We start from the raw sequence: 18359 nt of genomic DNA on the forward strand, positions 1-18359 counted from the left end.
AGTATATGTAACAGTGAAATTTAATGGGGGCATTTTCTTTTCAATCATTTTCATTTTGAAAGTAATTTATAAATATGTATTTCAAATCTAATATTCTTTAAATATGCTAATGGGTTTGTGTGTATATGAGAGAGAGATTCTTTTTTTCCCTTCAAAATGATTCGACAATATAAATGAAAGTGATCAGTGAAAAAAACACATTATAAACGTAGTTAAAAATAAAAAAAGTTAAAAAGATAGAAGTGATTAAGTGACCAACGAAGAGTTAATCTAACCGCTTCACTAAATTTTTCCTCAGTCTCAAGTTTGAATCTCAAAAGAGATACCTTTATAAGGAGGAGAAGCCAACAGTCCTGAATCGAATCAGTTGGTTGCTTGAATACTTAACTGTAAGATTTAGAAAAAACGCCTAATATTAGATGACAATATAAGGGGGAAAAAGAAGTGGTCAAGCGAATTATTTTTTTGCCAACAAAAGTGAACTAATTAAATGCATACATAGAAAAAGAAGGATGGTAGATAATTGTTTATTATATTAGTCATATTTTTAATATAAGAGTTAGATAACTAATTTAGATATATTAAGAAAATTGGTCAAATTGATTCCTTATCACAAAGTGTGTTGATTTCTGTAAACTATTCTTTTTAATCATGTGCATTAAATAATTAGAATTATTTCTTGATGAGAATTCTTTACAATTTACAGGAGATATTTTGGAGAGAAATAAGAGATAAAGTGAATTAAATCCTTATATTTAGCACAAAATTTAATTCTCAACTAACTCTTATAGAAGTAATAGTATGACAATTTTTTTAAAAAAAAGAATAGATAGAAATATTTGGAAATTTCATGTTGCCGCAAAGGTAATTACAAGTTGTAGGTAAAGTATTGCGATTTGTACCAACAAATTGTTGGTCAAAATGGTAAATAATTTCAACGTGAAAAAATATACTACCTCCGGTTCTTAATACAAGACCTAGTTGATTAATTTGAGAAGATTAAAAAAATTAGTTAAGTTAGTTATTTGTAATAAATAGATGTTATCTTTTCTAAGATGCCCTTATTAATCATATGTGTTTGAATTACAAATTGATAGTAACTCCTTAACCTATACAATTACTATAGGAATTATTTGAGAAAAATAAATAAATATTAAAAATAAAATAAATTATGATCATATATTTAAGATCAAATTAAAAATTAAACTAGCTTTTATATTAGACAAAGATGTAATGAAATTCAATTAATACAGACAGGGAAAAGGACACTATTTATTAAAAAAAAAACGACGAACCAACTAATAATATTGGCAGATCTTCCTGCAGAAATGTGGAATAAAGAAGAACCATCCAACAATTGATTTTTTTAAAAAATAAAATAAAATAATGCCGCGTCAGAAATTTTGATAGATAATACTAAAGAAGTTTCTTTAAATCAACTTACAGAATTATAGAAGTGCATTTTCTCCTGATTTGATCATATAGAATGAATTTGATTTAAGTATTATTAGCTACAACTGAGAATAATTTTTTTAAAAGTGCTTTTTTGCATTCACATAAAATCAAATTCAAAAATTCGTTGTTAAACCACTAAGAAGATTTTGGGGGGAGTTTTACAACCCCTTACAATCACTGAAAAAAGTGGTTTTGTAAAAATAAAAATAAAACTCTTCTTATATATTTATCTCGTATATCATAAAATTAGTTCTAGAAAACCAATCAAAACACCGTGAACGTATTGATAGAAATATAATAATGCTATGTGAACTTATATATAGGCATGATTAGCAGGTATAGTTTATTAACAAGTAATTAATTCAGTGTGATTTAATTTTGTGTTGTTAGCCTGTTAGGATTGTAATAAAAGAACTTAATAGTATTATAAATTTATAATATGTCAGTGTGCTCTTTAATTTGAAGCACCAAAAATAATTAATATTTAAATGCCGCCCTCCCTTTCTGTTGTCTATCTTTTTCTTCTTGCTGGCTCAACTAATTAAATTAAAATAAACCATTTAAAGCCCTTAATTATTTTCATAAACATATCTGGATTCGATCACTAATCTTGTGATTAATTAATTTGATTTCAATCTAATTTAATTAATAACCATGTGATGATGGCATTTAGAAGAGGACCAAGAATATGCCCACGGTCTTTTCTTTCATAATAAAGCTGTTTCCATTGTCACGTGATTATAGATGCTTTTTTTTTAAGAAAAAAGGCGCACACACACACACACACATATATATGTATATATTAACAATATGGGATAATCTAGCGATATCATTTTATTTAATTAAATTGATTATTTTAATATCATGGAATAACGCATTCCTCAAAAAAGTAATATAAAAAAATAAGAGGGTGTGTCAGTGTGGGTATAAACTATGCTTTTTTTCTCATTATACCAATAATTTTAATTTATAGGTTTAAGTTATTTTATATGAAATTAATTTATTATTATAGATAAATTCAAATTTTATTTATTACTTGAACAAAGCAAGCTCAAGAGATCTACTTGTAAGGAAAAATTGAGAAAAATCTCCTATTAAAAATTTTATTAGTAAAGAAGGCCTGATAGATTTTTATACCTAAAAAAATATCAGTATTTTGCAAATATTGTAAATACGAAGTACTGATATTCTGATTTAATCTCAAGGTCAAAAAAAGATATTCTGATTTAATCATCTCACTAGTAAAATGTTCAAAAGGACCATGACTTTTTCCTTTTTGTTATTGTCATTTTTTAAAGTGATGATTATGATTTATGGAGGGGTGACTCAGCATATTTTGTCTCGGAAAATAAGATTGCAACATTTGGTCAAAAAAGGTAAGACCAAAGACTTTAATTTAGGCATATGAGGTCTTTTATTTATTTATTAGAATTGACCTCATTTTTTACTTTAAAAAAAAGGAGGAATTTTGAGACATAATCTTCCGTAAATTTATAATTTATGAACAAGGTAAGTTTTTAACTACTCCTAAATATAAAACTCATTTTATAATATAATTTATATTATAAAATATTTCTTATATTTAGGAGTCCAAAAGGTATATAAATTAATTGCTACTTTTTTTTCACGAGTCATATATAAATTGTGGAAAAGCATCGATATTTGCTTTTTATTTTTGTTTGTTTTGACCATCGACATGTGCTTCTTCCATATGGTCTGAGCACCTCATTTTAAAATTGTGTGAATTAGATTCATTTTAAAATTGATGGCATGCAATTTTTGACCTTAAAATTTAACCTTTATCGACTTATTTATTGAAATATCTCTCATCTATATACTAGGCTTAATTACAAAAAATAAAAATAAAACATAGAATAAGTAATAAAGACTGTACTCAACCCTAGTTGGTTAAACATGTTTTAAGAAAACAGAATTACTTTAATCATTTGAAAATAATCACACTTCATTTATCCTTGTCGCCTCCAAACAGAAAAAGGACCATAATTAAAAAAAAATACAATTTTACCATTCATTGTTGAAATACAATGCGCTGGTTAATAATTAAAACTAACCGGACAAAATTATTTACATAATGGACAAATTTGAAAATAAATTACATTTTTATAATTTATAAATATCATATACATAACTTTTTATAAACTCTTTATTATATATACACCAGAATGATGACATTCGGGTCCTTTCAAGGAATTTTTGCACAAGAATAGACCGTGCAACAACAACATTATAGTTCCTGTTCCTGGTCATCAATGGTGTCTAAATTCATCGAACTTTTTGAAAGAATTCATCTAAAAAAAATTGTGGGAAAAGAACCTACATGTACGATTTTTTATATACTACTATTAATAAATAATTAAAGTGTAAAACACATGGATAATATGTCAGGACCACGTGCTTACTTATTGTCCAAGCTAGCTTTGACATGCAATTTTGGAAAGCAAATCTAACTTCTTCTTTTTTTTTTGTTAGATAACTTTTATTGTTTTGTTTTTTTAATTTTTTCCCATGAATAAATATTCTTCTATTAGATGTAATTCTATTCGAGATATTATCAGACAATAAATATAAACACTTCTTTTTATTGGAATTTGAACTTTAGTTTATCATATTCACGTTACGAGAAATTTGCCTCTCTTATTATACGTAACCTTGATTGTTCTTAAATTATTTCTAGTATTATCAGCCGCCAATTTTATTTGAAGTTTGCTACTCTTGATTATTAAAAAAAATAAAATAAAAATAAAAAGTTATAATAAAATGAAGGTTATTTAAGACAAAAATTTTTGGCCTTATATATATTTCTGTTATTTATGAATAACTAAAACAAGGCAAAAGCCAAGAGTAGTATATTTGAATATATTTTTTATCTTGAAAAAAATTTAGTTGCTCTTAATGTATAGATGAATTTTTTAAAAAATATTAATTTTTAAATATAAAATATGTATTATGAATTTTTAGACGATTAAAAATCAATAAACAATTTTTTAAAAGAATAATGCTTTACGTATCATTTAAAAATAATCGCATTTCATTCATCCATGTCCCTTCGGATGACAAAAGAGCATAATTCTTGTTAAGCATTTAAACACAGAAATGTCCAAAGAGTCAGTTTAGTATAACTGGCCATGCTTTTTATAAAATTAATTAAGTTTTGATAATTAAGACTTTAAGAAGCATAATTCTTTAGAGTTGACTTTTCTACAAGCTCACGCGTAACTTATTTATTTAAATATAATTTCCTTTTTTGTATAAATGTAGTTTTTCCAAAAAAAAATTTCAAAAGCAAATTTTTCAATGTTAAAGATATAAATACTCTTGATTTAGGTTTTGAGGGCTTAATTATGAAATTAATTTTCGAAGCGTTGATATAATAGACTTAGGAAGTAACCACATTCCATCTTTTTCCCCACTTAGAAATTCAAATTACTTCTCTTTTTATTTAGAAATTGAATTTTCGAAAAATCACTATAAAATTTTAACCAAATGTAATCACTAAAAAATAGACAGCAAGTGAGCAGCAAACCTTGTGTCATTTTATAACAAAACTTATCATTACATGCTTGTTGTGAAACTTTTAATTGCATTCTTTTTTCTTTTTGAGACATCATAATAATTTTCCTTGAATTTTCTATTTCTCAATAACTCATTTTTTTTATAAATTTAAAAAATCACATGCATTCTCAAAAGTTTTACTTCCCCCTCGTCTTCTCTCACATTAAGTGCCATGTAAGTAAATTTTTTTTTTAAAAAAAAAAAAACTTGGGCTACTTGCTAATGTAAGGCGAAAGAAGTTGCTTATAAGCAATAAATAATGCTACCCATCCTAATGTGAACTACATAATCGGATGCGCAATATAGAGTTATTACATGCATATATATTATAAACATCATTAATAATTGGAACGTGAGTGCACATGTAACTATATATATTGTAAGAAAAAATCCCACAAATTTTGATTATGTACTTAACTTGTAAATAATAACATATTTTTATAAGAGCTAAAATATTCTCCCCAGTCGGATGCACGAATCCGTGCTTATTGTTTGATGTCATTTTTTAAATGTAAAATTGGAAAACCATGTTTATGATTAAAAAAATCATTATATTTACACTTTTAATTATTAATTTCTAATTTATTGAATTGTATTTTGTCGAGGACTCAATTAGAGAGGCAAATGATTATAATTATTTCTTAATCAAATTTTAGTATAACAAAAATAATTTATTAATTATGCATATATGGTACATATATTTAACGTAAAGTATGCAGGTGGAGTAATCAAAAAGTTTGCAACACCCTGCCCATTTAATCAATGGCAAAAGCGGTCATTAATGGACAACATGTAGCATCGTCCACATCCACCCATTTTGATTTTATCCGAATTATGCACCCGACCCATTTTAACATCATTCGCTATTACAAGATTTTAGTAATAAAATATACTACCTCCGGTTCTTAATATAAGATCTTATTTGACTTTTATTTTGGTCCTAAATATAATATCTCAATCCACTTTATCTCTTATATTTATGTATTTTTTCCCAATGTAGTCTTTTTAACAATGGTATTTCTAGCTAATACATTTGATTAGTAAAGATATTTTAGGAAAAACAACACTTATTTATTACAAATAACTAACTTAATTTCTTTTCTTAATTTCCTCAAATTAGTCAACTAACTTTTACAATTAGGACTGGAGGTAGCTGTATATATTTCTAATTTAAAATTTAGTAATTTTTAGGCTTCTTTTATAGCATGTTTCCCTTTTAAAATTACACATCCTTGTCCTTATGAACAAAACTTATGTGTTGTGTGAAATTGCCTATATCTATTTAGTCAAGTTCATTGGTGAATGGATGAAGTATATATCTCTCCAATTTCATTTGTAAGTCAATTATAATATTTTTATTTGAATTCAGAAAATTTTTTAAAGCTTGTTAACTTTGTCTTAAAAAAAAAAAATTCTATTGTTCCCATGTCAGACATATCTTTAAAAAAAGTTTTCAATGTTCGTAGACAAAAAAATTGAATAGGAATAAAAGATAAAAATTGTAATAAATAATTAATGTAGTAAGTGATGTACTAGGTCAATTACATTACATTTAAATAAGTGATTTAAAGATTGAGGAAAATAGATTTAAAAAAAAAAGAAACATGTCGTTGGGGTCTCTTTTTTTTCAATTAAAAAAGGCATAAGATATCAGCTTCACTAAAATTTGTAATGCAAAATTACAAACTGTTTTTTTCCTTAAAAAAAAAATCAGTATGTTTGGCCAAGGACAAAAATTGGAAAAGATGAAAGATATGAATGATTATCGCTACTAAGGACAAATATTTGGGACGAAATATATGCATTACCAGACAAATGAAATGAAATATATTTTTTTTCTCTTATTTGTTGTTTCCATGTGTTATATTATTCATAAATTAGTGATGATAAATCAAATGACATTTTATTATAATATTTCTGTAAACAATGTGATTAATATTATGTTTTTTCTTATAATTGATTTGCAATAATTGAACAACATACGATCGGTCCTCCAGATGGAAAATGAGATGGAGGAAGAGGATTAATTTCTTTTTCATTTCCTACTCAGAAAGAAAAAGATTCTTTTGTATGATTACTGATTAGGAATCTAGGACTTTCATTTCTTTTAATTAATTAGTCTATTTAATGCAAAAATGAATAATTAATGTTGTTTTTATAGTTCTTCGTTATTTATTGTAGTTTTTATTATTTACTTCTAAAATTCTTATACCTTTCAAACAAAAATTGAGATCTCGTGCAAATGTACGAAAATATAATAATTTTTCCCTTTTACTAAAAAAAATAGTAATTTTTTCCCTACAGAAATAAAACTAATCAATATTTTTTTCTTGTGTTGCAAAAATCGTTAGACACACGCGCGTGTATAAATGACCTCTTGATGATACAATAATTTTTTTAAAAAATTAAATTATTCAAATAAGTATATTAATAAACTTACTTTATATTTTTTGGATAAAAAATATAATTTTGCACACGTTAATTATTTGCCAAAAACACACATGCAATAAATTATTGAAAGCCAGTGTTAATAATTAAATAGTACAGTGTTTCATTTGTTCGATTTACTGTACAAGTACCTAACGTATATGACAAAATATTAGGAAAAAATTTATAATATTAAAAGACCTCGTGCCAATGAAATTCTCTAAATTTATTATGAAGCAATCAACAAAAATCAACTTGCACTAAAAAGACAAATAACAACTAATAAATATGGCCCTTATATGTGTATGTCTGTGTGTGTATTTGTACATATGACTGTAAGCATAAGTAGAAAAAAAAATATTTTTAATAAAAAGGGCAAAAAAAAGAAAAGAAAAGTCCTTGGCCAAAGCTGCCAGTAGTTATAATATATAAAATAAATTGATATCATTTGTATTACGTTATGCATTTTGTCCCTTTTGTTTTGTGTTTTTTGAAGCCAAAGAATATTAATCATGTACATAAAAATCAGAATGAAGAATCTGAAGTTTATAAGACTCAACTACAAGATTGCATTTATTGATTATTTTTTTCTTAATTTATAATTTTAATTTCTAATATTATAAGGAAATATTTTGAAATTAATTTTGTGATATAATGTCTTATATGTATAGTTAATTATGATTAAAATTGTAGGTTTTCTGGCCAATACAAAATTGTGCACATAATCTCTTACGTAAAGAATTGGTTTCAAGCATGATATGAATTCCAATAATTTTTGTCCTTACTCCTTAGACGTAAGCGAATGATACTTATTAAATAATAATAAATTGTTGAAAATTTATTAAAGTGCGTAAATTGTCTAACATAATTTAAGATAGCTTTATAATTTAATGTATTTGAATATAGTAATTATTTTGAACTTAATATCTTGTATAATACTCCTCCTGTCCTTAATATAGGACCCAATTGTTAAGTTAGTTTTGGTCTTAAATATAAGATCTATTTTTCATATTTATCAATTTTATCTAAATTATCCCTATGGATACTCTCTCAACCATAATCAAGTAGAAGAGGAAGATTAGGTATTAAGAAAGATGATTATAGTATTTTTATAAAAAAACGTGTCATGTTTCTTATAATTAACTAACTTACCTAACTTCCTTAATCTAATCCAATAAGTTAAATGGGTCTTATATTAAAGACGGGAGGGGTATTATTTTTTCTCCATAGACGTAAGGCCCCATCTAATTTAATCCTTGGCAAGGGGGCAAGAGGTCTCTCCTCCACACCACTAGAGTCGTAGAGCAATGGAATCCTAAGGAGGAAATGTGTGGCATAAGCTATATCATTAACCTACCCATGTTTCTCCCTTTTTTGATTTATCACTCTAATTCCTTTAAATTCCATTTCCACAATACTACCTGTCATTGTTATTATAAAATTTAAATAGTAAATTTGTGAATATTAAAAATTAGTTAAATTAATTATTTATAATAAATATGTGTTGATTTTTTTAAAATATATTTTTTAAAATTATGTGGATGGAAGCTATCTTTAATGAAAACTAGTATAAATGAGGCAACTACTGGGAATAGGAAAATAAAGAATTTCACCCCAAGGGGGCAAAAACCAAAGCGGAAATTAGACTTTGGAGGCTTCCCTCAAAATGTTACATAATTAAAGAAGGTTTGGTGGTACAATGCTTGATGGGTCCTTCTGTACCTCTTGGGTGACCCATTCCACCGTTAACTTCCTCCTTGGCTCCATCTCCTCTCCCCCACCAATTTACTTCTTCTGATATTTTTTTCAAAAAGAAAAAAGAAAAGAATTTATAATAAATCAAAAATACCTTTTTTTATCTAAATTTTATTGTACTAATACTTCCTGAAATCATTATATTATTCACACTTTCTTTTTTTAAAAACAAATACTAGTAAATTTTCTCCAGGAGTATAGAAGAAAATGATGTAATCTTTGGGAGAAATTTGTGCAGGTTTTGAAAATGAAAGAGGAGAATGTCTAATTTAGATCAACCAAGGAAGGTCATGTACCTTCATCTCAAAATTAAAGTTAAATTTATGTGATTTTAGTAAAATTAAAAGAAAATTTAAAATTTGTTCTAAAACTCAAACATGTATAGTCAAAATATATCAACTAATTCCCTCCCAGGGAGGTTAACTGACTTTTTTTTTTCTTTAAAAAAAAAAAGGGAACACTACAGTATAACCCTCACTTTGGATGCAAGACACACATGTCCTATAATTAATTCACACATGTACTATAATTAATTTCACACATTAAAGAATTAAGAGATACCCCTGTTCTTTTTTTTTTTTTTTTTGCCAGCCAATTAAGAGACACTATTCACATACATCTTCCCTCTGATCTGTGGTAGTAAATTACAATTATTTACTATTTGGGTAAAAACTCTAAAAAAAATAAATACACGTGACCGTATAGGACCGTATCTTTCAGGATCTTTGCTCCCTATCACTACATATAAGCCTACGCTTCTCCCTCAGTTTCTTCTCATTCTTCTCATTCTCTCACTTTCTCTCCCTACCCTATCCTCCTCTGCTTCTCAAGCATTCTCTCTTTCTTCCCAATGACGAATCAAACCTCCACTGAAACTACAAGTACCAGTAACTCTTCTCCTTCTGCTTCTCTTTCTTCTTCGTCTTCCTCATCTGAACTATCCAACCCCAGTTCAAATTCTCAGGCCCAGAAAGCTCAATCTCAGAGCAAGCAAGAAGAGAGCAGTACTAACAGAGCCAAGAGAGCCAGAGATCCTTCTGACAAGCATCCATCCTACCATGGGGTTCGAATGCGAAATTGGGGCAAATGGGTCTCTGAAATTCGGGAGCCTCGCAAGAAATCACGAATCTGGCTCGGCACTTTCGCTACTCCAGAAATGGCGGCTCGAGCACATGACGTCGCTGCTCTGAGCATCAAGGGAGAATCCGCCGTCCTCAACTTCCCTCATATAGCCTCTCTGCTGCCCAGACCCGTCACCTTCGCCCCGCGTGACATCCAAGCCGCCGCCGCGGAAGCAGCGGCCATGGTGAAATTCGACTCTGCTCAGCCTTCGTCTTCTCCTTCTTCGCCGGAAGAAGCAGAGTCCTCGGAGCTGAGTGAGATAGTGGAATTACCCAACATTAATGAAGAGAGCTTCGATTCGGTTGAGTCATCATCGACGAGTAGTCATGACTTTGTGTGGGTGGAATCCATGGATTGTTGGGTGTATGATCCTCCATTAATGGGGTTAGATGAACAAGGCTTCTTTGACCAGTTTTACGGAGAAGAAGGAGGCTTTGAGATATCAATCTGGGATTAATGGCGGATTTTGATGACCCTGCTGTTGTTGAGTTGTTGGAGGCCGGATAATTAGCTACGTGTCGTGAGAATATATTTACTGTAATCGACTTCACTTGTACACTGAACAATTCTGGAATGCTAAATGATGAGTTTGAGTGAGTTATACAGTGAACTCCAGAATTTATCAATGGAGGGTGACGGGCATTTCTGGGTCATACACATTAGGGCTTCTTCTTCTTCTTCTACTTCCTCTTTCATTAGTTAGTTTGCTTTACGATAGTAGAAAATCCAGAAAAATGTGAGTGACTGAGTGGCTGCCAAGAAATCAGAAAACATTATATCTTTTTTTTTTTTTTCCTATTTCTCATTTCTTGTAGATTTTATTTTATATGTTTGTATTCTCATTCATATATATTAATAAATTATTTTTTGATAGAAATAATCCTATATCCATATTTTCGGCTAATTTTGATTTGCGTTATGATGATTCTGGGAGAAAAACTATCCAAACCTATTGTTCTTATTCACATAACTAACTTGAAATGTCAGTCACTTAAGACATCGAAATCCTTTCCATTATTGATGATTAATTGCTATATCCATGATTTAATATGTGCTTATAATTTATGGTGTAAACGTGATATAAATATTTTGATGGTTACGGTTTGATTACTCCATGGATAAAAACTTATAAAGATATTTATACAATAGTACTTCTCTGATCTTTAATGTAAAACTTAATTATCGAGTTAATTTTGATCCTGATTGTAAAATCTATTTCTTATATTTATCAAGTTTTTTAATTATATTACTCTTATTGATAACCCATCAACCATAATCAAATAAGAGAGGGAAATGATATTAAGGAAGATGGTTATAGTGTTTTAGAAAAAAATGTCATATTTTTTTAATTAATTAACTTATATAACTTTTTTAATATAATCAAATTAGTTAAATAGGTTTTATATTAAGAAATGTATGAGTAGTTTATAAAAATTATTACTCATATATTTAACCCACAAAAAATAATTTGTTTTTGGTGGCACACATGGATCATTTGAAATGGTTAATTGCTGATCATAAGAAATTATAAAATTTCAGTGAAAGGATTAAAGGATTAAAGTATTAGGAATTAGGAATTATAAGTAAGAAGTAAACTCTTGAATATGAAACGCACATGAATATTTAAGTATAACGTAAGTTAGTGACTCGTTTATAGTTTAATAAATTATCTCTCATTGACTCATTTATCAATGGTCCTCTCTTTCTATGACTGTACTTAATCAAAAAGTTAAAAATTAATTAATAAAAATAGGAATAAAATTAGCATTAGGAGAACCAAAAAAAAAAAAACAAGCTTCACCATTGGATCTGTCAACTGCAAAATAACAAATGATTCCTTAAAACGTGTTTGATATATATATATATAAGTTTGGCCCCACATCATGATGCATACTTTGCATTTTGCAATATTCTAAATATTCTATTAAGAGTTGGTGTTTGTTTTGTAATCATTTCAATAACTAATTTAAAATAAATCCATTTTATGTTAACAAAGTAATTCAATTATATTCGAGTTTTTTTTGTGCAACAATTTGCGTTATTTTTAGATTACAACTGAATATATATCTAAATATATGCACCCATTTGAACTTTAATTAATTCTACTCGTTTAGACTGAGAAGAATATCTCTTTATAATTTGTACAAATCCCAACTAATCATTAAGTTAATATAAACAATTTCAAGTGGTTGATTATGACTTATGAGCACAAATTACGAATATAATATATATTATTTCTGGCAAAGCAGACTTTAATATAAATGGTCGGTGTTTAATTTGTGCATGGTATAAATATATTTTTGTGAGCATTATGTATATTGAACTTGATTGGCTAATTAAGGGAGCAAATTTGACTTAACAAACGTACGTGTCACATAAGTGAATTACTTTGCTTGATTGGATGGATTCACAAACATCGAAAAGTAATAATTCAAAATATAAAAGCTTTCTGTTATTAGAATCTCGAAAAGTGATCTCGAGTTCTTCCATGGATAATTGAATCTCGAATTTTTCAGTCAGGCCCAACTTTTAATTTCATATGATCTTATTTAATCATGATATAAAAATAATATTAACTCCTGTCATTAATATAAAATATATTTTATAATTTATTGTTTAAATTAAGGTATAAACTAAATCCTATATTAAACGCTCGAAATAGTATTTTATGTAAAATATTGTGTGTGTTTCTCTCAGTTGTAAAGATAAGAAAGAATATTTCATCGAAATGAGAAAAGTCATTATCTTTCTTAAATGTGTCACAAATTGAAAAAAAAAAAATTTCACGAATGTCCTAATTTTTTTTCCCGACATATTTTATTAAAAGTAAAATTAAAAAAAATCTTAAATTTTATTAATCTTGTTTTAAAATTTAATAACTTTTTAATTTTATTCCTGTTTAATACACTATATTCTATGAAAACAAATTATGCGCAATAATAATTAAAATTAAAATTATATATATTCATAAAAAAAAAATTAGTGATGTAACTTATAAATAGGTCTCCTCATCTTATAGTAAACACGAGCAAAGAAGTATTAATTGCTACTTGTAATTTAATGAAAAGTGTAATTGGAATAATTTATTAATTTTTAGATTTTTAGATAAAACCCTTTATTTAAGAAAAGGGAGCACATTACATCAATTTTGAAACATGATCAAACATTCGAATTTCAAATTCTCAAGAATTCAAATTAAAAGGTCCATAGCACCAAGAAAAATGCATCTTCTAAGGTTTTGATTTTTCTTTGTATGTTTCAATTCTTTGAAATATCGGACACACACTCACACACACACTTATGTGTTTGTAAATGCGTGTGTGTGTGATGATAATGACAAAAAGGTTATAATTCTAAAGATTATTAGATTTGTACATTTCTCTTCGCCAACTGATGGATGATTTGTCGTTGGCTAAAAAAAAAAAATGATAGATTTGTCACATTATAATAAATAATCATAATAAACATATATGTATTTTCTGATGCTAAAAAAAAAAAAGTAGATACTAATATACTATGTGCTGACAAGAATATTCCAATATATATAATGGAAAATTCTATTTGCCAGACAAATGAATATATATTATATTCTATTATATATTTTAAAACAATAAACGTGAGTGCATTTTAAATTATTTAAATGTTGTCAAAATTGGATTTTGTGAGAGCAAGAGAAATTTCGTGGAAGGAGAAGTGATTGGTTAGGTAAACTAAGGTGATTCATGCCATGGTTTTGTTCCAATTCAAAAAAAAAAAATCAAACGAATTAGGTATATTAAAGTCAAGTCAATAATTAAATACTCCTCGCCAAATGGGAACACCATAAGAATTCTATGTCGAGTTTTTTAACCTTCACCTTTTGAAAATAAAAATAAAAATTAAATTAGTTTTGTACAAAACTTATAGGAGTGATAATTTGGGGTCATATATATATATATATATATTGATATTTAAATTAGTGTAGCCCTTCTCTCTTTTGAAAAATGAACTAAAATACATTTGAGGATCAAGTTTTAAATCACTTAAACATATATATAACCATTTAAAAATAAAATTTATAAATATTAAATCATTAAGAATTCTGATTTTTTTTTTAAACTTGATTTTTTAAAATTTTTTGTAAATTTGAATGGGTAAATTTGTTGAATCTCGTGGTCGTCCAACAAGTGAACAGGTTATGAGTGGTTGAAACTTGAAAGCCAACAATAATTCTTTCTGCCTAAGAATCCCAAAAGGAAGTTGGCAAAACAATTAAAAAAAAAAGGGGTAAGGAATAACATGGAGAGACTAGAGACAGCATAAAAGTAAAAAGGAATGTCGAATTTTCTTACAGCACGCAAGTTAGGTAGGAATGGTAAAGAAAAAAATAATTATTAATTATTATGAAATCTACAATTAGTTTAAAAAAACATATATTAATTATATCGGCGAATGGAAATTGTGGTTTATATGTATCTTAAATATCATTCAAAATATAATAAAGGGCGAACATTTAGTCAATATGGTACGTCAGAAAAGTAAAACCTTTAAGTTGTTAGAAGCCAATTCCATTTTTACACCATTAACTATGGCTTCATTTTTATCTTTTTTCTTCTTTAACTTTTCTCATTTGCCATTATGTGCTTAACACATGTTGTGTTTTTTTTTCCCCCCTTTTTACGTTTTCCTTTTTATATAAAAGTTCAGGTAAGTTGAATTTTAAGAGTCTATTAAAGTTGAGTAGGTTTTGAGACTCAATTAGTAGTTATAATGGTAAAAAAATTAGTAGTCATAGAACAATTTATCAATTACTCACATATGATATTCTCGCATTTACAAAAGGATTAAAAACCCATAATTTTATATAATATAAATTGCATTATTATTAATCTCATTGAACCAAATTAAACTTTATTGCTCAGATTGTGGTTTTCCAACCTTTTGCAATCTTATCCGTTGGTAAAAGTAATTCTTGCTTTCCATTGGCCCCAAACAAAAATCTCGCTATCTAGAATACATAATCATATTGGGCATAATGCTCAGTAAATATTTTTATTTACGGAAAGGCCAACAAAAAACAAGTCCAAAAACAATCAATGCTTCATTGAAATTCTCAAGTAGTAATAATTACAAATATGAATCAAAATTAAAACGTGCAAATATAGTCTTTATATTTTCCAAAATATAATAAAAAATTCTCCAATTATATATTTCTTCCCATTCTTAATAGTAAGAATTACTACTTAAATAATTTGTATTCATTGATATAAAAGCTAGTATAATTAATTTAGATACATTAAGAAAACTAAATAAATTACTTAATTCTAACAAAAAGAAACATGATCTCTTTAAAATTCTCTTTTGTAACATTAGCTTGTTCTACCTTTGTTTTTTAATATAAGTTTCAATTGACTAATTTGAAAAGATTAAAAAATTATTAAATTACTTAGCTATAGCATATATGACATAATATCTCTAAAATATTTATATATGTATCATCAGATTATATATTAATTTATAAATGAGTCAAATTAGTTTGGAGAAAAATAAAATATAAATACTTTAAAGTAATTTAGTAACTTCTTTAATTTCTCCAAATTAGTCATTGGGTCTTACATTAAGGATTGGAGGTAATTCCTAACTAGTTCTTATATTTAGAACTAAAGAAATATTAATTATGACGAATATAACATCATCTCTCTAAAATGTTCTATATTAGTCTATAAGTTAAACAAAATGATAAATATAATAAATATAGTGCATCAGGATATTGTATTTATAACAAACACTAAACTCTTAATTAGTTTCTATATCAAGCATTGCATGAAATTTTGTTTTTTTAATAGTTCTTAATTATTAGATGATGAAAATAAATATTTATGGTTAATTAATAGTAGTAGTAGTATAATAATAATATAAAGACCACGTATATTACAACTGTTGAATAGATATTTTGCCCCCACCAAATGGTTCAAGGCATAGGAGGTTGCAGGTACTACTGTACATTATTGTTATTATTATGATGATGATGATAGGCTTCAGGCCAAAAGAATCGCCATCTGAATTGGCTTTGTTTTTGTCGCTTTTTAATTTTTCTTATTTGGACTCTTTTGCTTCTTACCTTATTCTGTTTTCCTTTTTCTCAACATTTCATCGCATCGGCGTGCTCCACTTTTCTGTACTAATGGCAATAAGAATTGGGAAAATCACCCCAAAAAAAAATCTTAAAAATTAAAAAATTACCTACAAGGACCTGTTCCTAAAAATTATTATCAAAACCTCTGTACTAATATTGTCATGGCTCTTTATTTGTAATCTTTTTTATTTTGGCGGTTACTTTTGGTCATTTTCTCATAAGAATTAGTTCAGTTGGTAAGGAATGAGTTCATAGCCTATAAAATTATGAGTTCAGTTGTTATTAACATGAAAACTTTATTAATAGACAATTTGTAAATATCTTTGCAGGTATTCTATAAGTCTAAAGGTTCGGTATGTCTTGACTATGATAAGTTTTGATAAGTTTTTGAGACTCAACTTATATGTAAACTTTTTTCTATCAAAAAGAACTCCCATCACTTCTTCTTCTGAAAAAATTTGAAAAAAAATCGAATTGATTTATATATTCTCAGATCTTTATTTCTCAAGTTAATAATTAACTAAATAAAAAATAAAGCGCGGCAATCAAAAGGGAAGACAGTTTATATCACGTCACAGCTTTTCTTCGACTTTTATAAAATGAAATAATCAAATTGATTCACTGATTTTTTTTTTTTTACTGTGGAGTCACTCATAAATTATTTTCATTAGAAAAATAAGTATCGACATACTCTCTTAATTTAATTTAATTTCCAAGAAGAAAAAGGCATAAAGGAACAATATGGATCGTTAGGCCGTCAAATTATAGCATCATCATTGTTGGGTTTTTTTTCCCTGTTATTTTTGGATCCAGCTAATTTCTTTTTAGCGTGTGTCTTTATACAAACATGCATACATATGAAGTACATATATGAATATATGAAATTAAATTTGAGTATTGCATAGCTCTTTAATATGCACTTTTTATTTATAAGATTTTAACTCTTATTCTTAGTTCATTCAATCTTATACTTATATAATGAATTATTGTACCCTTTTGATTATTATTTTTAATAACTTATTGTGCCATTTTGGTCAAGTCTTGGTCCATTGCAAGATTAACATGTTAATTAATATTTTTCAGATGTTTTGTCGTTACAAATTAAAGAATCGTTGAAGAGGTTGCGTCATTCTTACAGTTACCGCACTCATAATTAGTTCGTTAATAAATAAATAAGATCGACATCAAAGATTAATTAATTCCTACTGGCGTATATAAAGTCACTTGTATCTAATCAAAATTAAATACTCCTCCAGTTCTTAATATAGGACCCAATTCTTGAGTTGGTTTTGGTCCTAAATATAAGACATATTATCATATTTATCAATTTTCTTTAAACTACCCATATGATACTCTCTCAGCCATAATCAAGTAAAAGAGGGAGAAGATGTATTAAGAAAGATGATTATGGTGTTTTTTAGGAAAAACGTGTCACATTTTTTATAATTAACTAACTTACCTAACTTTCTTAATCTAATCAAATTAGTTAAAGGGGTCTTATATTAAGGATTGGAAGAGTATATCTGATTTACCAACAAAACTTCAACAGTTCTACTTCTATCGTATTTTTCTAAAATAGAAATGTCATATGGATGGTGCACCATAACTACATGATAAATAAATTTGTAGTTTGATATTGATTCATTTGATTCATCACAATGTACCATAATTTATATATGAGTAAAATATATTGACTATCATTCTGTTTTATATCTAAATACAGAAATATTTTATCTATTTTGAAAATGTATAAATCTCCCTTGAATTAAAATGACTATTGCACAAACCTTTCTTATATGGTTAAAATTCTATTTTTATCTATCAAACTGTTAGTTGACCGTTAGTTTGACTTTCAAACTTTTATTTGGATAAAAATATTCTTTCTAACATAAAAGTTATTTAAACATTTAAT

The 18359-nt window shown here is 27.0% G+C and overlaps 1 protein-coding gene across 1 annotated transcript; it reads left to right on the forward strand.

Moving 5' to 3' along the window:
* Positions 1-10019: 10019 nt before the first annotated feature.
* On the forward strand, positions 10020-10930 carry LOC114745548 (ethylene-responsive transcription factor ERF036-like). The gene has a single exon (XM_028933711.1). It carries the CDS (start codon positions 10061-10063, stop codon positions 10787-10789), a length of 729 nt encoding a protein of 242 aa, XP_028789544.1. The 5' UTR covers positions 10020-10060; the 3' UTR covers positions 10790-10930.
* The last annotated feature ends 7429 nt before the right edge of the window (positions 10931-18359 follow it).

This window comes from Neltuma alba, unplaced genomic scaffold, assembly GCF_004799145.2.
Source record: "Neltuma alba isolate B1F8T4 unplaced genomic scaffold, ASM479914v2 tig00000769_pilon, whole genome shotgun sequence".
In the NCBI taxonomy this organism is placed as follows: Eukaryota; Viridiplantae; Streptophyta; class Magnoliopsida; order Fabales; family Fabaceae; genus Neltuma; species Neltuma alba.